At 44.0% G+C, this 24,050-nt stretch overlaps 1 protein-coding gene across 1 annotated transcript in view; it reads right to left on the bottom strand.

The window, feature by feature from the left end:
• The window catches only part of PLA2G4C (phospholipase A2, group IVC (cytosolic, calcium-independent)), a 32,780-nt gene extending 18,006 nt beyond the window's left edge, over positions 1 to 14,774 (bottom strand). The window contains exons 1-6 of the mRNA XM_006868417.1: positions 14,577 to 14,774; positions 12,060 to 12,196; positions 10,833 to 11,022; positions 5,819 to 5,939; positions 3,958 to 4,098; positions 2,302 to 2,355 (exon numbers count right to left, since the gene is read on the bottom strand). Of these exons, the coding sequence (XP_006868479.1) occupies positions 2,302 to 2,355; positions 3,958 to 4,098; positions 5,819 to 5,939; positions 10,833 to 11,022; positions 12,060 to 12,196; positions 14,577 to 14,774 (841 nt within the window). The remainder of the gene's footprint in view (positions 1 to 2,301; positions 2,356 to 3,957; positions 4,099 to 5,818; positions 5,940 to 10,832; positions 11,023 to 12,059; positions 12,197 to 14,576) is intronic.
• Positions 14,775 to 24,050: the final 9,276 nt, after the last annotated feature.

Below are 24,050 nucleotides of genomic sequence, written 5' to 3'. Positions count from 1 at the left end.
TTTTACCAAGTCCCTGATCAGTAGCATCACGTTGGTAGCTTGGAACTGTTCATGGAGGGAATATTTACACCATAAGAATTGGCAGACACTATAGATCAGGATTCTCCTGCCTCCAAGCCAGAAATCTAGCTTCCCAGTACACTCACTAGAGAAGTGTGGTTCTCCACCCACAATCTTAGTGAGGCATTTGGAGGTTGGAAAAAGACAGCTTCCCCTTTCAGCTGTTTCTTGTGAACTTGTGAACACCACTATCAAAGAACAATACTGCTTGATACACAGCAGGTACCCAATGAATATGTGATAAATGAATGACCAGTACGTTAAGGGAATCCTGTGTGGCACTGTGGGTTAATGCGCTGGACCGCAAGGTTGGCAGTTCAAACTCATCAGCTGCTTCTTGGAAATCCTACAGTATCAATAAGTCAGAACTGATTTGACAGCACTTAAAAACAACAATAGTAGGTTAAGAATGCCCTATTGTTGTTGTTAAGTGCCACTGAGTCGGTTCTGACTCATAGCGACCATGCATAGGGTTTCGAAGGAACGGCTGGTGAGTTTGAACCACTGACCTTGCAGTTCAAACCAACCTTGAGATCGAGTGCTTACTATTATTATCATAACAAAAACTAATAATAATACCATGTTAAAAACAATAACAATTCCTATGACTACTGCATCAGACATACTGCATTAGGCAAATCTGCTGCAAAAGACTTCTTTAAAGTATTCAAGAGCAAAAATATCACTTTGAGATATATACCTGACCCAAGGCATGGTATTTTCAGTCACCTCATATGCCTGTGAAGGTTAGACAATGAATAAGGCAGATCAAAGAAGAATTGATGCATTTGAATTATGGTGTTGGAGAGGAATATTAAATGTACCTGGGGCTGTCAGAGGAATAACATAAAAAAAAAATCTGTGTTGGAAGGAGGAAAGCCAGAATGCTCCTTAGAAGCAAGGATGGTGAGACTTTGTCTCTCATACTTTAGAATATTATCAGGAGGGACCAGTTCCTGGAGAAGGACATCATGTTGGGTCAAATGGAGGGTCAGTGAAAAAGAGGGAGAGATTCCCAGTGAGAGGCAGCAATGGGTTCTAGTGGAGCAATAATTGTGAGGAAAGCACAGGACTGGGCAGTGTTTCATTCTGCTGTGCACGGGATGGTTGTGAATTGGAACTGACTTAACAGCATCTAACAACAACAACTGCATCAGGAATCCTGATGTGGCATTAGACTGTTAACTGCAAGATCAGTGGTTCAAACCCACGAGCCGCTCCTTGGAAATCCTATACAGGGTTGCTATGAGTTGGAAGTGACTCGATGGTATTTAACAACAACAACAACTACATTATACAGGAAGAAAGCAAAAGACCATTTAAAAGACAGGAAAGGAAGAAAAGACCAAAATGAACATCAGAAGAGACTCTGAAACTTGCTCTTGGGTACAGAGAAGCTAAAGTGAGGACCTCATAGAGCTACAGAAAATTTCAAAGGGCAGCTTGAGAAGACAAAGTCAAGTATTACAATAAAATGTGCAAAGACTTGGAGTTAGAAAACCAAAAGGCAAGAACACATTCAGCATTTCTCAAGCTGAACGAACTGAAGAAAATATTCAAACCTCAACTTGTGGTACTGAAGGATTCTATGAGCAAAATATTGAATGATTCAGAAAGCAGCAAAAGAAGATGGAAGGAATACATAGTCACTGTACCAAAAAGAAATGGTTGATGTTCAACCATTTTCAAGGAGTAGCATATGATCAAGAGCCAAGGGTAATGAAGGAAGAAGTCCAAACTACACTGAAGGTATTGGCATAAAACAAGGCTCCAGGAACTGATGGAATCAGAAATGAAGTCTTTCAACAAACTGATACAGCACTGTAGGCTCTCACTAGTCTATGCCAAGAAATTTGGAAGACAGATACCAGGCCAACCAAGTGGAAGAAATCCATATTTGTGCTCATTCCAAAAACAGATGACCCAATGGAATGTGGAAATCACTAAACAGTATCATTAATATCACATGTAAGCAAATTTTTGCTGAAGAGAATTCAAAAATGATTGCAGTAGTTCACTGACAGGAAGCTGCCAGAAATTGAAGCTAGATTCAGAAGAGGATGTTGACTGAGGAGCTGTCATTGCTAACATCATCTGGATCTTGGCTGAAAACAGAGAACACCAAAAAGATGTTTTATTTGTGTTTCATTGACTATGCAAGCAGGCATCCTGTCGGCCATGAGCAGGAAATGTGAACTTCCTTGTATTTTGGCCTTGACCTGTCTCTTCTCCAATACTCACCCAAAATGAGAGCCCTGATGTCTTCAATTCTAGCAAGAGCACTTCCCCATAAACCTGCCAAGAAAATATCAGTAAGGTTGAAAGGTTCACCAGCACATAACTTTGAAACTTGGTACCCAAAACACCAACTGACTTTTCTAAAACACAGTGTGTATCTGCACTGGGAAAGCTGATGTTCCCCTGAGATGTTTCTTGTACTCAGTAACTATTTACCAAGCAAGTGTTGTGCACCAGCCCTCTTCTAAATGCTGGGAATACAGCTGTAAATAAAATCCACAAGGTTGCTCTCCATCCCCTTACCATGAATTCGTTTACAACCAATGATCTGGCATGCCAGTGTATAGTTATTCATACATGGGTTCATTCATCATCTTATTCTCTGGAGAGAATGACATCATCTATCCTGTTCACGGATAAATCCTCTGCATTTAAAATGCCATCTGGCTCATGTTGTTCAGTGCCATCGAGTCGATTCCAACTTGTAGTGACCCCACACGATAGAATAGAACGGTTCTATAAGGTTTTCTTTAAGGCTGTAAGCATTACAAAAAAGGATTAGCTGGTCTTTCTCCCACAGACCCGCTGCATGGGTTCAAAATGACAACCTTTTGGTTAGCAACAAGGGCTTCATATTACATGACCAGAGCTCCTCAAAAATTTTTGTTGAACAAATGAACTATCCTTAAGTTCCTATCGTGTGCTGGTCACTGGGCTGAGGGGTTTATATGTCGGTCGTATTAACTCTCGCATCCTCAGTTTGAGGTAAATACTATCACCGTCTGTCTCGGTATCAGACCTGGCGCTCTGAGGCACTTATGATGTGCCAAGCCTTCCACAAGTAAATGCCATTCCAGTTAAAGTCAAAAAATTCAGTTGAATTCCATTTTCTGTCAATATGCTTGCTTTAATTATGTTGGAGTGTTGTTTGGTCTTTATTTATTTTTATTTTTTTTGGTAATTGGGGTGACAGTTTGTTTGTTGTTTTTGTTCCGCTCTTACTTAGCTGGTGCTTGAAACACATTCTGAATCTGTTAGTTTAGAAGCTATAACTATACAATTGTGGCTCTTAGATCTTTGTTTATAGAGTCCTGGTGTGACATTGTAGGTTAAGCACTAGACTGCTAACCACAAGGTCGGTGGTTCAAACCCACCAGACTCTTCAAAGGAGAAAGATGAAGCTGTCTGCTCCCGTAAAGACTTCCGGTCTCAGAAATGCTATAGAGCACGTGTACTCTGTTCTAAAGGGTCGTTGTTAGGCATTGGAATCAACTCAGTGGTGAAGGATTTGGTGTTTTGGTTTTGAACAACAGTGGAAATACATAAGGAGAAAGCTTCTCCTACAATGATTCATTTCTTAATCTAGCACATACTGACATCCAAGTGTACAGCTATCCATGTTGGTTCATTCATCACCTCATTCCCTGGAGTGTAAGTTTGTCAGGGAAACGTGTTCCTCAATGACTTCCCTGTACTAGGCCACTGCCTTCTTCTATGGCTGCCTCACAGATGTTTCCAAAACAAAAATTCGGATCTCTCCTCCTGGAAGCCCTCCAGGCCCTTTCTTCTCTCCCAGAAATCTGGTGGCAGAACAGCAGTGGCCTCTCAGGAGTCCTGCCCTTCCTCATCCGATTTGATCACGTAGACCCCAGCACCAACCTTTCAAGAAGCTCAGGTCTCGCTCAGGCTCAGATCTGACCAGCTTCCCCTTCTCGAATTTGCTTCCAAAGAGGTTGGTGGGGACATAGGCACCGAGTGCAGGGTAACCAGCATGGTGAGGGGTGAACTCGAACCAGGTCTCTGCAGAGGCAATACAAGGGTGAGCTCCCCGCACAGCACCTGGCCCACAGCATGAGCTCAGAAGACATCCACTGAATGAGGAATTATAACCAAGATGCTCGAATATTAGAGATAGACTGTGTGGTCCCTTATGTAACTTAGAGATTCCTTTCCCAGGCCTTTGAGAGTCAGTTCAAGTTCAACTGAGGGCAATTTGTTACTTCCACAGTTTCTGCTATTTCCCAAAACTTGAACTTCATCTCTATCCTCTTCATCATCCATTTCATTGTAGCTGTCGCTCAGGGGTTCTGGGAATGCAAGGGAAATGGGTAGCCTCGGGTTTATCTGTACACAGATAAAGGTGGGAGAATATTCTATAGGAGAAAGGCCTAGAAACATCCATTAAGCAGACATAGAAGAAGGTGATGAGCTAGGACAAGGAGGCCAGAGAAGAAGAATGCAAGAATCTTCTATGGAGGTTGGAGAAGAGGAAAATGGATTCGTGTTAGTGTTAATCATTGCCTTTGAGTTGATTCTAGAGCTGCCCTTGACCTTTCAGAAGTAGATCGACAGGGCTATCTTCCAACCCAACATTCCTGCTAATAGTGGAGCGCTAGCTATTTGTGTCACACATGGACTTCTTGGATTAAGTTGAGGAGAGGTGATCTCTAGGTACTGGGGCTGGCTGCATGTGGGATGGGGGTGACTGACTGTCTAGGAAAAGAGACAAGTCACTAGAGTAGGGCACCATGTTTGCTAAAGTGGTGGTTGTTGTTGTTAAGTGCAATTGAGTCAGTTCCAACTCACAGCAACCCTGTATAAGGTTTCCAAGGAATCATTAGTGGGTTTGAACTGTCAATCTTGTGGTTAGCAGTCCAGCGCTTATCCTAGAGCGCCATACCAGGAGTCCTGGTAAAATGGAAGGTCAGTAAAAAGAAAGAAAATCCCCCATGAAATGGATTGGCATACAAGTTGCAACAATGGGCTCAAACATACCAAAGATGAGTTGGCGGTTCGAACTCACTCAACAACTCAACGGAAAAAAAACCCGGTAAGCTGCTTCCACAAAGATTACAGTTTAGGAAACCCTAGGCGAAGTTCTACTCTGTCACATGGGGTCACCATAAGTCAAAAGCTGACTTGACAACACCCAACAACAATGTTGTTTATTGTTGTTAGGCGCCGTGGAGTCAGTTCTGACTCCTAACATCTTATGCACAAGAGAATGAAACCCTGTCTGGTTCTGTGCCAACCTCACAATTGTTGTTATGTTTGAGCCTACTGCTGCTACCACTGTGTCAATCCATCTCATTGGGGGTCTTCCTGTTCTTCACTGACCCTTCATTTTACCAAGCATGATGTCCCTCTCCAGCCCACATCCAATTATAGGAGAATTTTTCAGTGCCCAAATTGCTGCTATAGGAGAATTTCACTGCTCCTGGGATCCCCCAAAAGGACCCTGGTGGTGTAGTGTTTAAGCACTTGACTGCTCTAACCAAAAGGTCAGCAGTTCAAACCCATCAGCTGCCCTGCAGGAGAAAAGAACTACCAATCTGCTTCTGTAAGATTACAGCCTTGGAGCCTCCATGAGGAAGTTGGTTCTGTTCCATCTTGTAGGGTCCCAAGGAGTCAGAATCCACTCAAAGGCCAAAGGGAAGGGAAGGTCAGGGAAACATCACACGTTTCACTCAAGGCTCTTCAACCCAACCCTACCTCTCCCACCCCAGGGATGGGTGCTTACTCTGAGTCTTTTTCTTCTGCCAGGCGGTTTTGAGGTCATCGTCAATGGCTGCAAATATTGGGTAGGGCAGTGTCCCTTCTTCCACATCCTTCGCCAGGCTGGACAGACAGGAGTCTTGCAGCTTCATAGAGAAGGTACCGAGATGAAGTGTGGTGGAGACAAACCAAAAACCAACCCAACCCCACTACCATCGAGTCGCCTCCAACTCATCGTGACCCAATATCTAATTTCTGAGACTGTAATCCCACAGCAGCAGACAGATTCACCTTTCTCTCATGGAGCGGATGGTGGGTTTGAACCGCCAACCTTGTGGTTGGCAGTTCAGTGCTTATCCTACAGCATCACACCAGGACTCCTTGTGGAGACACACAGGCATCATTATGTCTTCCCTCACTGGATGCAGAAGGAGTCCTGGTGGCGTAATGGTTAAGTGCTTGGCAACTAACCGAAAGGTCAAAGGTTCCATCCCACCAGCCACCTCAAAGTGACATCTTTGGTCTTTAATATTTTAAAGAGGTCTTTTGCAGCAGATTTGCTCAATGCAAATATGTCGTTTGATTTTTTTGACGGCTGCTTCCAAGAGCGTTGACTGTGGATTTGGCAGCTTCCAATTTTCGTAGATTCACACTTTGTACATTTCATGTTCTGATTCTTAATAGAAGTTTACATTTGTTTCTCTTCCTTTCGAGTTGGGCTCCATCATCAAATGAAAAATCCCAAAAGCTTTACTCCTTCCATGTCACTGAGGTCGACTCTACTTTGAGGAGGCAGGTCTTCCCTAGTTCTATCTTGAGTACCTTCCAAAGTGAGAAGTTTATCTTCTGGCACTGCTCATCATAAGGTTTTCTGTGGCTAACCCTTTCATATCCTCACAAGACAGACCGATACAGTGGCAGCAACAATGGGTTCAAACATAGCAACTATGGTGAGGACGGTTCAGGACTGAGCAGTGCTTCCTTCTGTTGTGCAGAGGGTCACTGTGACTCAGAGCTGACTTGGTGGCACCTCACAACAACACCAACTTTTCAGAAGTGGTCCATCTCTCCTCCTTCGTAATCTGTAAACCCTGCTGAAACCTGCCCAGAATGGATGACCCTGAAGTCTTTGAAATTACCAGTGACATAGCTTCCAGCATCACAGCACCATGCAAGTCACCACAGGACGACAAACTGACATACAAGCAGTGGAAAATTAACATGTGATCAAATAATTAATTCCGCTCCTAGGTATTTACCCAAAAGATTTGAACGCAGTGCCACAAACAAACACATCTACACCTGTGTTCATTGCAACACTGTTCACAATAGCTACGTGGTGGAAACAACCGAAATGTCCACCAACAGGTGAATGAATACACAAAATGTAGTATATACATGGACTCCTGGTGTGGAGCTGCAGGATAATGTGCTGGACAACAAGGTCAGTTTGAACCACAAGGTCGGTGGTTCAAACCCACTAGTTGCTTCTTGGAAACTCTATACATGGTCGCTATGGGTAGGAACTGACTCGACGGCACTTCACAACAACAACAAGAATATACAGTCACACAGTGGAATAGCACTCAACCATAAAGTAAATAAAGTTCTGATGCATGCCACAGGATGGATGAAATGACATTAGAAACATCGTGCTGAAGGAAATTAGTCACTAGTGGACAAATAATGTGTGATGTCACTTTCATGAATTAAGCAAACACAGTGAATCCTGGGAGCGCTGGCATTCAATTGGACTGCCTTGTTTTTCCAGGTCTTGAAGGTTTTCCGCCTCGGACAGGATGCAGTCTGACCATTTTTCTATTACTCGTATTAGTGGAAAATATTCGAGTTTTTCGTCTCTGGCAAGTTTCCGTCTTACACAGTCCTGGCTTCTGCAGGTTTTACTGTATATAAATACTAAAAATTATGAACGGTAACTAGAAGTGGGAGGGAGATACATAGTAGATCCATACAATGGAGGGAGAGAGTTTTTGCTTGGGAAACGTTGTTATGTTAATAGTGGTGAAGTAACTTGGAAAAGAAGAGCAAGAAAGGCTACACTGAAGAATGTCGCTAAATTATGCATGTGTAAATTGTTGAATTTATAAACAAATCTGTGTTGGAAGAAGTACAGCCAGAATGCTCCTTAGAAGCCAGGATGGCGAGACTTTTTCTCTCATACTTGAGGTATGTTATCAGGAGGGACCAGTGCCCGGAGAAGGACATCATGCTGGGTGAAGTGGCGGGTCAGCGAAAAAAGGAAGACCCCCAATGAGATGGAGTGACATAGTGGCAGCAGCAATGGGCTCAAGTATAACAATGGTGAGGATGGCACAGGACAGGGCAGTGTTTCGTTCTGTTGTGCACAGGGTTGCAATGAGTCAGAGCTGACCTGAAGACACCTAGTGTTGTTGAATTGGAGTGTTTTATTGTCTTACTCTCCACAATAAAACAAAAGGAAGGGAAGGAGGGATGGCCAGAAGAAAATGAAAGAAGGAAATGAATGTCAGTAGCCAAAAGGTCAAAACATCCAAATGCCCATCAGCAGATGGAAGAATAAATGAAAAATGGTAGATCCATACAATGGAATGTTCTTCAGCCATGAAAACCAATGAAATTCCAGTGTAGGCTACAACGTGAATGAACCTTTAGAACATGATGTTGAGTGGAAGAAGTCAACCACAATGGACACATATTATATGAGCCCACTTAGATGAAAAGTCTAGAAGAGGACATCCATAGAGACAAAAAGTGGACGGGCAGTTACCTGGGGCTGTGGGGAGGAATAAGTGGAGAGTTGTTGCTTAAATGGGCACAGTTTCTGTTTGGGACCATGAACATGTTCTGGAAACAGACAGTGGTGATGTGTAAACAACATTGTAAGTATGGTGGTTATGTGTAAGTGTAAGAGTATGTATAATTCATGAATTGCACACCTAGAAATGGTGCAAGTGATAAGTCTCATGCTGTGTCCCTTTTACCAATAAGAAAAATAAATGTCATCTTTTCTGTCTCTTTCCATGATCCCCAACTCCCACTTGCAAGTGTCAACTACCTACTGCCTACCCGTAAACCTTAGTCCTGCTCCTCAACTTTGGGGAATTAACTTTGGCTTATGAGAAAGGCTCTGAGGAAGACTGCCCTGTTTGGTCGCCCAGGTCTACCACTTGCTACCTGGGTGAAATTGGGAGATTTACCACATGTCTTCCTTTCTCAGCTCCCTTCTCTGTATAATGGGCATTTTGACTTGATATTGTCCCTCATGTTTTATACATGGAATGGATACACAAATGTGCCCCATTCATACAATGAACTATTACTTAGCCATAAGGAGAAATGAGGGATCTCTGTGGCTCTGTAGGATAAGCACTGGACTACTAACCATAAGCTAGATGGTTCGAGCCCACCAGCCACTCCCTGGAGAAAGATTAGGTTTTCTGCTCACGTAAAAATGTACAGCCTCTGAAACCCTATACAGGTTCACTATGAATCGGAACCAATTTGACTGGCACTTACAACACCCGCAGCATGGCTACATCTTAAAAACATCAGGAAGAGTGAAATAAGCCAGTCACAGTGGAGCAAATATTGTATGATCTCGTTCCTATGAAATATCTAGAATAGGCAAATGTATACATACATCCGATGCCAGCGAGCCTGTCCCAACTCTGAGTGAACTCAGAATTGCCCCCATAGGGTTTTCACGGCTGTCATCTTCACAGGGAGAGGCAGCTAGTTCAGCCTCACATGGAGCAGCTGGTGGATTTGAACAGCTGATCTTTTGGTTTGTAGCCAAGCACTTAATCACTGTGCCACCAGGGGTCCTAGGCAAACGTATGTTGATGTAAGGTGCCGTGGAGTCGGGTCTGACTCATAACAACTCGCTGCACAACAGAACGAAAGCCTGCTCGGTCCTGCGTCATCCTCAGAATTGTTACGTTTGAGCCATTGTTGCTGTCACGGTGCCAATCCTTCTCCTTGAAGGTCTTCCTCTTTTATACTGACGCTCCACTTTACCAAGCATGATGTCCTTCTCTAGGAACTGGTTCAAAGTACATGAGACTAATTCTCACCAACCTCATTTCTAAGGCGCATTCCAGCGAAACTTATTCCGAAACAGGTTTGTTTGTTCTTCTAGCAGCCCGTGGTATATTCAATATTTTTGGTCATCACAAAAACATCAATTCTTCTTCTTCAGTCTTCATTATCCGTTGTCTAGTTTTAGCATGCATAGAAGGCGGTTTAAAAGACCCTGGCTTGGGGGAGTCATTGTTTAGGAAATACTGAATTTCTGTTTTCTTGTGAGTTGCTATCAAATCAAATTTCCACTCATGGCACCTCTGTGAGTGCAGAGCAGGACGGCTCCATATGGTTTTCAGGCCTGTCTTCAGAGGTACCTCTGTGTGGGTTTGAACCAACAACCTTTTCGTTTGTAGCCCAATACCTAAGCATTTGCACCACCCATGGGGTCTTGAGTGTGTCTATGGTGATAAAAACTTAGCAAAGGATACTGGTAACGATTGTACAACTAAATAATTGTTCCGTGCCTTCAAGTCGCTTCTGCTCGTAGCAACCCTGTATAGGGTTTCCAAGGCTTTTAAAACCTTTGCAGGAGCAGAAAGTCTCATCTGGTGGGCTCCAACTGTCAAGCTTGCAGTTCACTGTCCAGTGCTTATCCTATGGCACTCCCGATTAGCTAATTGGCATCACTAAATTGTGCATGTGAAAAACAGTAGGTTGGTAAACATGGTGTTATACAGAAAAACCTGTACAAGGCAGAGACCTGTCAAAGAAGGAAAACACAAGTATTTCGACTAAAACAAGTCACAGGTAAGACTGCAGACAGTTAAAGGCAGAAAATTTACAAGACCCAGAAAACCAATCCAGTCCCATCAAGTTCTGGCTTTCACAGGTTCTCCCTGCATATGGATTTTAGAACAAATTAAAAAGTAAATAACTCTCTTTGGGAACTTACACCTAGAGCGCTCTCATCCTGACATCCACCTCCTTCCTGTCCCAAACGGAAACCACTTACTTACTTCTCTGGTTTGCTTGGAGACGACCATGTAGGCCCAGAAGTCGGTCAGGGAATAACTCTCCAGTCTTGCTGCCTGGATGGTTTTCTCCAGACTCTTGCCCAGGTCCCACTCCTTCTGGTCAAATCGATACTTCAGTTCTGCCTCAATAGTTTCCATGTTACCATTGTTGGCATAAAATGAAGACAGTGCCCTGGGGGGCAGGAGAAGAGGAGAGAGTGGGGACTGGAAGAGCAGAAGGTGAAGGCTAGGGAGGGTGTATGTCTAGAGATTATCAACTCTAAACACCTATTTCCTGTAAGGGGTGGCAAGTAGGAAACGGACAGCCACAGAGCTAATAGAGCTGGCGGAAAATGACGACTCCAACATTATCTGAGACAATTCTTCTATTATGCTCTTATCCTTGCCCTGTTCTGTCTGTCGATGCTGCCTTGTGGCCACCCCATGTGTCTCAGAGTGGATTCAGCTCCATAGGGTCACAGGATGGACCCCACCAGCCACTCCACAGGAGAAAGATGTGGCAGTCTGTGCCCATAAAGATTGTTGTTGTTGTTGTTTAGTGCTGTGGAGTTGAAAAGGGTGGCTGGTGGATTTGAACTGCCAACCTGAGGTTCAAACCGATCTTGCGGTTGAAACCGACCTTGTGGTCCAGTGCTTATACGGTAAAGATTACAGCCTTGGAAACCCTGTTGTATTTAAGGGCCATCGAGTCGGTTCCAATTCATAGGGACCCTGTATGGGGTTTCTGAGCAGCTGGTAAGCTTGAACCGCCGACGTTGCAGTTCAAACAGACCTTGTAGTCCAGTGCATTAACCCGCAGCACCACACCAGGACTCCTCAGAAACCCTGTGGGGCAGTAATTCTGTACTAAAGGGTCCCTACAAGTGGGAATAGACGGGAGGGCAAGGGATAATCTCTATGGACGGAGATCCTCAGATCTTGCTTCTACAGCACCATTTGGTGCGACTGAACTGCCAACCTTTAGGTTCATTTGTGCTGTTGAATCATCAGTGCCAACTCATAGCAAGCCTGTGTAGGGTTTCCAAAAGTGGCTGGTAGGTTCAAACCGCCGACCTTGTGGCGAGTAGTCCGGGTTAGTCGTTGAATGTAAACGGTTTGCACCACCCAGGAACTTTGTTGCACCAGCCAGGGAAGGAACGCTCCTCAAAGATCAACAATCAGTACGATTATGCTCGATACCCAGATTTCCCATCAAAGAACGACACTCACCAAGTGGACCCAGAGACCCCCGCGAGGTACGTGACAGCATCCAATAGGCTGTGCCTCTTCATCTCACTTAAGACTCCAACGCAGGCGATGTGGGCCCGCAGGCCGCCGCCAGAGCAGAGCAAGGCAATGACCGGGACCTAGGCGCGGGAAGCGGAGTCTTAGAGGGCGTGCCCCGGGGGTGGGGCTAAGAAATTCAACAGGGGCGGCGTCTGACCCTGAGGCTTTGACTCTCCAGTTCTAGTTAAGAAATTTGCAGCGGTACAGCCTTCTCCATCTTTTTCTAGCCCTTTCTCCCTTTTGCCTCAGATTTGCGATTTTTTCTGAGGCACAAAAATTGCTCCCAGTGCTCTCAAGAGACACACACAAACTGCTGGTCTTTATCAAACTCCTAATAATCATTATAAGGAGCTTTGGTAGCTTAGTGGTTACGAATCGGGCTGCGAACCGCAAGGTCAGCAGTTCGAAACTACCAGCTGTTCCGCGGGAGAAAGATGAGGCTTTCTGCTCCTGTAAAGATTTACAGCCTCGGAAACCCTGTACAGGGTCGCTATGGGTCGGAACCGACTCCACAGCACATAACAACAACAACAATAATCATTATTGGCAGAAATCACCCCCACCATCAGAACACGGGAAAGCAGTGACTCCATATAATAACCACTGCATTGGGAACCACAAAGTCCGAGGTTCGAGTCTGTCAGCCGCTCCGGAGGGAAAAGATGAGGCTTTCTGTTCCCGTGAAGATCTAAGGCCTCGGAAATCCTCTACAGGGTAGCTATGAGTCGGAAGAGACTCGATGGCACATAATAACAACAACAGAACACAGGATGCCTGGTGGCACCGTGGTTATGCACTCAACTGCTAGCTAAAAGAGTGGTGATTCAAACCCAGCATCCGCTCAGTGGGAGAGCATTCAGCTGTTAATCAAAAGGTTGGTGGTTCAAGTCCACCTGGGGCACCAAGGAAGAAAGGTCTGGTGATCTAATTTTGCAAAATGAGCCATTGAGAAGCTTATGGAGCAGAGCTCTACTCTAATACATACAGTCGCCATGAGTTAGCCTTGACATGATAGTTAATTGTAATTGGTATGATTTGGGGTATTTTTGCAAGGGGGATTCTTGGTGTGGTGCTGTAGGATAAACATTGAACTTTAAACCACAAGATGAGTGGTTCAAACTCACCAGCCACTCCTTGGAAACTCTATGCAGGGTTGCTGAGTTGGAACTGACACAAAGGCACTTAGCAACAGCTGTTATCTAAAGAGCAGAAGCCAGGAGGAATGTTGCTAAACTTCTTACAATGCACAGGACAGCCTCCCAACAACAACAAAATAAATCTGCCCAAAGTATTCTGTCAATAGTGCCAGGATTGAGAAAGCCTGGTCAACACAATACCCACTCTAACCCCCTTCCTATGCTTCATTCCATCAGACAGGCTGGAGAAGCTAAAGATTTTCCCAGCCTCCCTTGCAGTTTATGGCTAACAATGTCTCCATGGATGTTTCCTGGAGGGTTCTGGGAACTTTAAAAAATTTCCTGTTTAAAGGGATTGTTGTTATTATTAAGTGCCATGGTGTCAGTTCCAACCCATAGCGACACTGTCTAGGATTTAGGAGTGGCTGGTGAGCTTGAACCACCGACCTTGCAGTTTAAAACGACTTTACAGTCCAGTGCATTAACCCACAGCACCACACCAGGACTCCAATTAAAGGGCTAGGCCCTGCCTTCCCAAAGCCTTGGAACATTGTGTTAAATGAAGATGTGCTTGGAACTGTAGTTGTTCTGTAGCCATGAAGCTATAAGAAAGTGGTGATGGCTATGTGCCGTGGAGACAGTTCTGACTCATACAGACCCTGCACAGGGTTTCCGAGGCTGTAAATCTTTACAGGAGCAGAAAGCCTCATCTTTCTCCCGCGGAACAGCTGGTAGTTTCGAATTGCTGACCTTGAGGTTAGCAGCCCGATTCATAACCACTAGAGGAAGGCAAAAGGTCAACCTCTCAAGAACAGCTAAGAAGAAAGAGGGAGTCTGGACTCTGGATGGCATCACTGATACCTGTAACCACAGGATCCCTCAGACTCCTTGCTATATGAGAAAAACTAAGATTGCTTGCTTGAGCAACCACTGGTTGTATTTTATTGCTTTCGGCAGAATGCATTCCTAGCCACACCACAGAGCTATGTGGGAAGCACAAAAGACAAAAGCAGGAGATGAATTTCAGTCATGCATCATCATATGACTGGTTTCACACTGGATTCTCTTTCCTGCTCTTGCTGCAATTGGAGACTGAATTTACAAGCATCCCAACATTTAAACCAACCTCCTTTCTTTCTTCCCTGTTTCTTGCTGACTCCAGCCAATCCCCTTCAGTCTGATGGCTGTGTAAACCTGGCAGTGTAAGCCCATGTACCTCCCATCTTCTCCTTCTTCTCCAGCTCTCCTGGTCTGAGCTGTTCCCCAGACACAGAGGACACAGAGGGCATAACTGAGCAATCCCAGTGTCCACCTTCCTTCCTACCTTATCAGTGTCAACATCCAGCTTCTTCAGGGCCTTCAACACATTGAGACTGCGTTTCTTCACGGTCACTTCCTCCTCTTTCTGGAGCCCAGGAATTATGAAAACCTCAGAGCTTCCCAGAGTAAAACCAAACAAACAAGAAATACCATGGATAAGGGTGATGATTGGACAACATGATGATGAACATAATGAATACATGTGAAAATTGTTGCAATGGTCAATGTTTTGTTACATATATATTTGACAACACACACTCCCATGGAGAGAAGAGATAAAACACAGAGTTTGATCGAGAAGGTGTGGACCAAGAAGGTAGCCACCAACCATATGTGGCTATTTAGCAAATGTGACTGGTCCACATTTAGTGGTGAGTGTAAAGAATACACATGGGATCTTGAAGGTTTAATACCAAAAAAAAATAATTTAGAATATCTCATTAGTAACTTTCATACTGATTACTTATTGAAATATTTTAATATATATGTAAAGATAGTTACAAATTTACATGTATATAAATTAAATATATTACTGAAAGGAATTGCATGGTATAGTCATTGTGGAAAACAATTTGATGTTTCCTGAAAAACTTAAACAGAGAATTACCATATGACGGAGCAATTCCACTCTTAGGGATACAGCTGAAAGCAGATGTTCAGACAAAAATATGTACATGAAGAAGCAAATTCATGGAGACAGAAAGTAGATTAATAGTTGCCAGGGAGCCGGGGAGTGGGGAGTATGTGCTTAATGTATGAGTTTTCCACTGTGATAATGAAAATATTCTGGAATATTAGTAGCGATGGTTGTATAACATTGTGAAAGTTGTAGCTGTTTTTGTTGTTAGATGCCATCAAGTGGTTTCTAAGTTGTAATGACCCCATGCATGCCAGAATGAAGTGTAGCAGACCTGGGACCCTCCTGCCCTGCCCCTTACCCCCTTAGACAAAAAACAACATGTATCCCCCTGGCCACTCTGTGCATATAACAGGAAAATTGCAAAGCTGAAACAAACCTTGCAAAATTGACTAACAGGAAGAGCATTTAGCTGAAAAAGTTTCACTCTACAGCTAACAACACCTGTTTATGCACCCATATGTAACCAACCTGTATATAAGCTCACTTTTTCAAGCACTAGGGGTCAGAGTGGTTTAAGCAATAGCTGACACACTTTCCACTGGCAATACACTTGCTCTCCTGAGATCCGGAACTGAGTCTCTTACCGTAACAGAAGCACTCCCCAAACCTGTACCATCCTCACAATCATTGCTATATTTGAGCCCCTTGTTGCTGTCACTGTGCCAGTCCATCTTGCTAAGGGTCTTATTCTTTTTTCCTGACTTTCTACTTTACTAAGCATGATGTCCTTCTCTTGGGACTGATCCCTCCTGATACCTCTAAAGCAAAAGAGACAAAGTCTCACTATCCTGACTTCTAAGGAGCATTCTGGCTATACTTCTTCCAACACAGATTTATTTGTTCTGGCTGTTGGGAGCAGCTGACTTGGAGGTAGTTTAACTGAAGGATTGCAACTGAACAGTTGTGGTCCAGAATCTTGGGCTGCTTCCAAGTCAAGCCCCGCCCCTGAGGAACTTACAGGGCTGCCTCAGGGGACAGGCAATTTGCAAGGTCCTTCCTTGTATTTAGTTATGTCCTTGGCTCAGCCTGCACAACATTCTAACTGCCCTAAACAGTGTGCCAGGAACTCTGCTAGCATCGTGGTTATAAATGGGGCTGCGAACCTTAAGGCCAGCAGTTCGAAACTACCAGCTGTTCCGTGGGAGAAAGATTAGGCTTTCTGCTCCTGTAAAGATTTACAGCCTCGCCAACCCTGCACAGGGTCGCTATGAGTCAGAACCGACTCCACGACACATAACAACAATCAGTGTTCCAGCTAGCTACCACAAGTTACAGTTTTTCTGATAAAGTTCTGCTTACTGCTGGCTCCTTCAGTACAAGATGTTCTTGTACTCCATACCCTCCCTGAAGCACCTCCCCTTGTGCTGAGTATGAAATAAACTCGGGCATTAAGTCCCAGATCTTCCCATTACTGACATGGAACACACCACCTTAAATACGCCAGTCCGTAAGGGACAGGCGGGCTCTCTGTCTCTCTTGACTATGAGTTCCCCCTCTCAATAAATCTGCCTGCTGTTGAAGCCAGGTTTCTAACCTCGTCTCTTTATTTCTTACACTTTTCAATCCACAAAGGGCTCCTTTCAGCCCTCCTTCAGATGGGCCTCTTTGGTTTGTACAACACCTTATAACTATTCCCCGTTTATTCAAGTAAGAACTATAACTATAGTTTCTGCCCCCCCCACCCCCCTACCCCCAGTATTTGCTATATCTTCTATTAGACAAATGTAGATGCTTTTCCATTAACTGGGCTTACCGTTCCATGGCTTACTGTATTTTGCTAGGAAACTTTCAGTTTCTCTGCAAAAATGAGAAGGAAAAAAAAAAGATTCTTAGTACGTCTTATCAACCTATTGAGCTTGTCAAAAACAGTGGCAAGAATTGGAGACCCATCCCTTCATCAAGACTTTCTGTATCCCCTGGAGCTTAAGCCTAGCCCAGCCCACAATGTTGTGGTTTTGGGATGCCACTAAGTTGATTCTTACTCATAGCAATTTTATAAGACAGAACAGAACTGCCCCATAGGGTTTTCAAGGCTGAAATGTTTAAGGGACAGTCCTGGGGTGGCGCTGTGGGTTAATGCGCTGGACTACAAGGTCGGGCAGCTCAAGCTCACCAGCTGCTCCTCAGAAACCCTATGCAAGGTTGCTATGAGTCGGAACTGACCCCTCCTATCTCTGCTTGGGTCACACACCCAGCCAGCATTCTCCCTATCAGATGGTGGAGGCACAGCCTAGTCTGATGGTGGAGACACAGCCTAGTCTGATGGTGGAGACACAGCCTTCCCCTCCACTCTCTCTGTCTTCCTGTCTCTTAACTATCTGCTCCAAAGGGTGCCAGAAACCCCGCCTCCCTTTCTGTAGTTCTGGTCCTTCACCTACAGGTGTCACTCTCTCTTCTACATCCCAGCATCTCCTTGCCACTCCTTCCCTTCCGGATTCCTCTGGGTTTACGTAGAGTTCTACATGAGCACAATTCTCTTGCCTCAGGATTCTATCCATAATTTGTCATGACCTACACAATCGAATGACTTAGCATATTCAATAAAACATAGGGAAATATCTTTCTGACATATTTTTTTCTCAGCTTTCAGCCAAGATCCATCTGACATCAGCAATGACATTGCTCCTTTTCTGAATCCAGTTTGAATTTCTGGCAGTTCCCTACTGGTGTATAACTGTATTTGTATTTGAATTGTCTTCAGCAAAATATTACTGTTGTTAAATGCCGTCAAGTATGCATAGGGTTTTCAAGGCTGTAAATGTTTATGGGAGCAAAAAGTCTCATCTCTCCTGTGGAGTAGCTGGTGGGCTCAAATCACCACACTCACAAAATGTTGCTAGAATGTGATATTAATGATGTTAAACTTTGTTCTAAGAGTTCTATGGTTTTCGTCTTTACATTGTCTTTGATCTAATTTTTAGTTAATTTTCGTATATGGTGTGAGGTATGAGTCCAACTTCATTTTTTCGGAATGCGATATCCAGTTGTTTTAGCACTTTTGATTGAAATGACTATTCTTAACAACCTAAGTATTAAGCCTTCAAACATGAATGTGAATTGTCTTTCCATCTATTTAGGTCTTCTTTTATTTCTGTCAGCAATATTTTATCATCTTTCATCTCCCTGATTATTTATTTCTAGGTATTTAGATATTTGAATGGAATTGTTTTCTTAATTTCCCTTTTAGATTGATCATTGCTCGTGTATAAGAACTTCATACCCTTCACTTTGCAGAATTCATTTATTAACTCTTTCTCTGTAATCTTTGTATTCACAATTTCTTTGGGTATCTTTTTCTTTTTCTTGCCTAAGACCTTCCACACAATACTGAATAACAGTGATTAGAATGGACATTTTTGTCTTGCTCTTGACAACGGGAAAAGTTCTCAGTCTTCTTCCACTGACTATGATGTTGTTGAGTTAAGTGCTGTTGAGTTGGTTCCAACTCATAGCAATGCTGTATGGGGTTGCTGAGGAGCAGCTGGTGGGTTTGAACTACTGACCTTGTGGTTCGCAGTCCGGTGCTGATCCTACAGTGCCAGAAGTAGCAGTGAGGTTTTCATAAATGCTGTTCATTAATATATGGAATTTCCTTTTATTCCTAATTCGTTGAGTGTTTTTACATGAAAGAGTGTTGGAGTTTGTCAAACGTTTTTTTCTGTGTCAAATGAGATGATCAAATGGCTCTTTTCTTTTGTTCTACTAAATTATGTTTAATATTGATTGATTTTCTGTACCACCCTTGCATTCTTGAAGTAAATCCCATTAGGTCTTGGTGTTAGAAATGAATCCCAATGTCGCATAAAAGACACTCGGTGAGACTAAATTACCTTGGCAAAGTAAAATTTACTCTTGCAAGAGGGTGCCTGCGCATAGCCGTACATACACGAACAGGCTAGCGAGCACACCGAGTGGGCAGTCCACTCGGGTTTTTAATCTCAAGGCTGTGTCTCACCCTATTGGCTAGGGTTTTGACCGCACAATCTATTCCCTTACTCGGTTGGCTAGTTCAAATTTTTAAGGCGCACATTCCTACTTTAGGAAAAGAAGAGAGGGGTCAGTCTTTGCTCCAGGAAGTAGTTTAAGGAAAGAGAAAGTTATCATAAATTCCTTACTCCAGGAAGTGGTTTAAATAAAAAGAAAGTGACCATAAATTCTTTACTCACTTCAGGAAGTAACCAAAGAAAAAGAGAGAGATCAAAAAGTCTTTACTTCAGGAAATAAAAAAGTTACCCGAATATTATAATAAACAGGATTATAATTTTTTTTTCTACATTGGTATATGTGGTAGTGGTGGTGGTTCCAACTCATAGAGAGTCTGTACAGGGTTTCCGAGGCTGTAAATCTCTATGGGAGCAGAGAGCTTCCTCTTTCTCCCATGGAACGGCTGATAGTTTCAAACTGCTGACCTTAAGGTTCACAATCCGATTCGTAACCACTACGCTACCAGAGCTCCTTGGGTCATGGTATGTTGTTGTTGCTGTTAAGTGCCGTTGAGTCGACTCTGACCCATACCAACCCTGTATAGGGTTTCCGAAGTGTGGCTGGTGAGCTTGAACCACCAACCTTGCAATTCAAGTGGCTTTGTAGTCTGGCGCCTTAACCCACAGCGTCACACCAGGGTCAGGGTATAAGGTTCCTTTAATATGGTATTGGATTTGTTTTGCAAGTACTTTGCTGAGAATTGTTACATTTGTATTCATAAGATACATGGGTTTGTAGCTGTCTTTACAATGTTTTTGTCTCACTTTTGTTATTAGGGTAATGCTTGCCTCATGAAATGAGTTAGGAAGTCTACCCTCTTTCCTGGAAGAGTTTGAGAAGAATTAGTGTCAGGTTTTTAAATGTTTGGTAGCATTACCCAGTGAAGCCATCTTGCCCATGACTTTGGCGGTGAAGTTTTTGATTATTGACCCAATCCTTTCACTTGTGGGTGTGCTGAGATTTTTAGACAATTTGGGCAGTTTATGTATTTCTAGGGGTTTGTCCATTTCATCTAAGTAATCCAATTTGTTGGTGCACAATTAGGACCCTTTTTATTTCTGTAGCATTGATTATAATGCCCCGTTTTCATTCCTGATTTTAGCTATTTGCATCTTCTTTGTCAGTCCCCCTAAAGGTGTGTGGATTTTGCTGATCATTTCCAAGAACCCACAGGTGGTTTTATTGAGTTTTTCTATTATCTTTCCCTTTGGTTATCTTTCTTTAGTTTATCTATTTTGGTATTTAAAGTTTGGTTTCTTTAGTTTATCTATTATCTTTCTGGGTTTGGTTTGCTCTTTTTTTCTAGCTCCTCAAGTTGTAAAGTTAGGTTGTTGATTTGAGATCTTTCCTTGTTTCTCATGCAGGTATTTGTTATTATTGTTTTTGGGTGCCATCAAGTCAATTCTAACCCATGCACAACAGAACAAAACACTGCCTGGTCCTGTGCCAACCTCACAATAATTGTTACATTTGAGCCCATTGGCACTGCCACTGTGCCAATCCATCTGGTTGCAGTTCTTCCACTTTTTCGCTGATCTTCCATTTTACCATGCATGATGTGCTTTCCAGGGACTGGTCACTCTTGAGACGATGTGATGTCCAAAGTACGAGAGACTAAGTCTCGCCATCCTGGCTCCTAAGGAGCATTCTGGCTGTACTTCTTCCAACACAGATTCGTTTAGTCTTCTGACAGTCCATGGTACTTTTAATATTCTTCTCCAACACCATAACTCAAATGCATCAATTTACCCATTATAAATTTCCCTCTGAGTGCTGCCTTAACTACATCCCAGGATTTCCTTTGTATGTGACATTTTGCTTGTCTCTTGCTGCTTTCCCATTACTTATTGTAGTACTTTTGTTTTGCTTGATTGCAGGGTGTCTAGGTGTGGATCTCTTTGCTCAGCAACCTCTCCTGCCTTTCAAAAAAAGACACCCCTGCACATGGCCAAGGGGTGTTTCAAGGAGGACGTTGTCCTTGTATTACAAGGAAGAAACAAAAATTGAAAAGCAGGAATGATCAGATTAAAGGACTCCTGGGGAGTAGCTGCTCTTACTTAATGATGCCTGCAGTCAGCTGTGCCTTTCATGGCTTTTACGAGCTAATTTTTAACAAATGTGTGTTCCAGTTCTGTTCTCTGAAGACTGTCAATGGATGATTGATGTCACCAGAGGGCGCTTTGAATCTGCAGACAGGGAGTGGGCCAAAATCACCACCCTGTCCCCTGGGCACCAACCTAACTGTGTATGGTGTAACCCTAAATCCTTTGAGGACAAGATATCCAATGTCTCCCCTGGCACCAGTCAGCTGCTCTGTGATTGTGGGCCAGTGACTCCCCCAGGAGGGGAGAAGGTTTGGAGGCAGGTAGCCAATTGGTATATATGGGGTTCATGTAGGAGAAACTATAGAGCTCTGGTAGCGTAGGGGTTACGAGTTGGGCTGCTAACCTCAAGGTCAGCAGTTCTAAACTACCAGTTGTTCTGTGGGAGAAAGATGAGGCTTTCTGCTCCTGTAAAGATGTACAGCCTCGGAAACCCTATGCAGGGTCTCTGTGAGTCGGACTTGACTCCATGGTGCATAACAACAACAGAGTGTCCCTTTCATCAAACACTCCTTGGTTAAGTGACCTAATGAGTTTCCAGAATTCCAAAGTTGTTGTTGTTAAGTGCTGTTGAGCCGGTTCTGACTCACAGAGACACTGTATAGTGTTTCCGAGCAGCAGCTGGTGGGTGTGACCTGCCAACCTTGTGGTTAGTAGCCCAGTGCTGATTCTATAGTGTCACATCAGGAATTCCAAAATAGTGGATTCCAATGACTATTTCCAAGGTTCTTGTTAATTAGGCAAAGGAGGCCAGGTGGCACTGTAGGATAAGCCCCAGACTGCTAACTAAAAGGTCGGAGGTTCAAAACCACCAGCCACTCCTCAGAAATTCTATGCAGGGTCACTATGAGTTGTAATCTTCTCCACTCCAGGATACTTAACAACAACAACAGGGAACTCTTTCCCTACAAGTTCCCTACTCCACCATTTTTCGTGATTTCCCAGGGCTACTGAAAGCTCTAGATTTTGTGGGACATTTTCATAGTCCATGTTCTGTGCTTTAGGAAATTTCAGTTACACTCGTTGTTGTTGCTGGGCGCTGTCTGAACAACTCTTTTCGATTCATAGCAGCACCATATGACAGAATACAGATGCCCTATGGGGTTTTCTTGGCCATGAACTTTACGGGAACACATCACCAGGTCTATTTCCCACAACACCGCTGAATGGGGTTAGTGCAGCCAACCTTGCAGTCAGTAGCGGCTTAATCATTTGCACCCTTTAACACACGGAGGCACTGCCTGGGGGGCTTTGTTCCCGCTTCCCAGTTCCTTCAAGAGCACAAATGCTGACTTAAAGTGGGGGAGAGGGGAACCCACAGTCCCCAGGCAGTTCCTCCCACCTCCTCCCCCCTCCCACCTCCCCACTCCCACACACACACGGCAGTCTGCTCAGAATCAAAGTCTGTTCCATGTACTGCAGACAGAGTGCAAACGCCCGTCGGGGACCGAAGCCCCCCTAACTTCGGCCCCTGACACACCAGCGCTGCCGTGAGCTGACGGGCGCGGGACACTCCGTGGGCGATGGAGAAAGCGAACATTGTTTCGGTCAGGGCGCGGGCGTGGGAAAGAGAAAGAGACGCTTCCCGCCGTCAGCGGCGGGAAGGAGAGAGAGAAGAAGGTTCCCGCCGGGTGAAGGAAAACGAGACCGTCCTACCGTCCTCATCTCAGCGTTCCTGCAGGTACTTCGTTCTGGAACCAACTCCAGAGTTCTGAGCCGACGTTTTCTGTGCTCCTGGTGGGCAGAGCGGGCCAGCTGCTCACACCGCCATGTTTCTGCTCTCTGGGATCGGTTTTATGGGTGTATTATTTATGGGTGTAGTCTTCCTGGCGGGGCACATCAACCAGTGAGCACGCTACGCGTCTGGCACAGCACAGGACTGCGAACCACAGGTCGGCGGTTCAAACGCACCAGATGTTCCTCAGAAACTCTATACAGGGTCCCGATGAGTTTGGAGTCGACTCAATGGCACTTAACACCAACAAACAGTAAGCAAAGTTCACATGGACCTAATTGTATTTACTCACTGTTGTTAGGTGCCCTGAAGTCCGTACCGACTCATAGTGACCCTATGCACAACAGAATAAAACACTGCTTGGTCCCGTGCCGACCCCACAGTCCTTGCTGATGCCGCCACTATGCCAATCCATCTCCTTGGGGGGTCTTCATCTTCTTCGCTGACCCTCCACTTTACCAAGCATGATATCCTTTTCCAGGAACTGGTCCCTCCTATAATAATAAGTCTGAACTATGATAGATGAAGGCTTCCAAGGAACCTTCTGGCTGTACTTCCTCCAACGCAGATTTGTTTGCTTTTCTGACAATGCATGGTACTTTAATATTTAATATTCTCCTCCAACACCGTAACTCAGATGCATCAATTCTTCCCTGGTCTTCCTTATTCATCGTTCAACTTCCACATGAGGTGATTGAAAATGCCGTGGTTTGGGCCAGGCACACCTTAGTCCTCAAACCAAATCGTTGCTCACCAATCTGGAAAAATCTGCATATAAACAGGCTGACAGTTTAAACTAGAGTTGTTTAAGAATTAAGTGTACATATACAAGAGTACTTCAAAAAACTCATAGAATGAAAGGAAAATTGATATGCCCTCTAACCATCACCCAATTCACAATAAAAACTTTAAAATGTTTCTAAAGTTTGTGAGAAAGGTCCATTATTTTTATTTATTCATTTTTTTAGTTTTTATTCTGAATTGAGTGAAAGTTTATAGGGCAGATCAGTTTTACAT

Source organism: Chrysochloris asiatica, unplaced genomic scaffold (genome assembly GCF_000296735.1).
Source record: "Chrysochloris asiatica unplaced genomic scaffold, ChrAsi1.0 scaffold00116, whole genome shotgun sequence".
In the NCBI taxonomy this organism is placed as follows: Eukaryota; Metazoa; Chordata; class Mammalia; order Afrosoricida; family Chrysochloridae; genus Chrysochloris; species Chrysochloris asiatica.
This window is presented reverse-complemented; position numbering and strand designations above follow the sequence as displayed.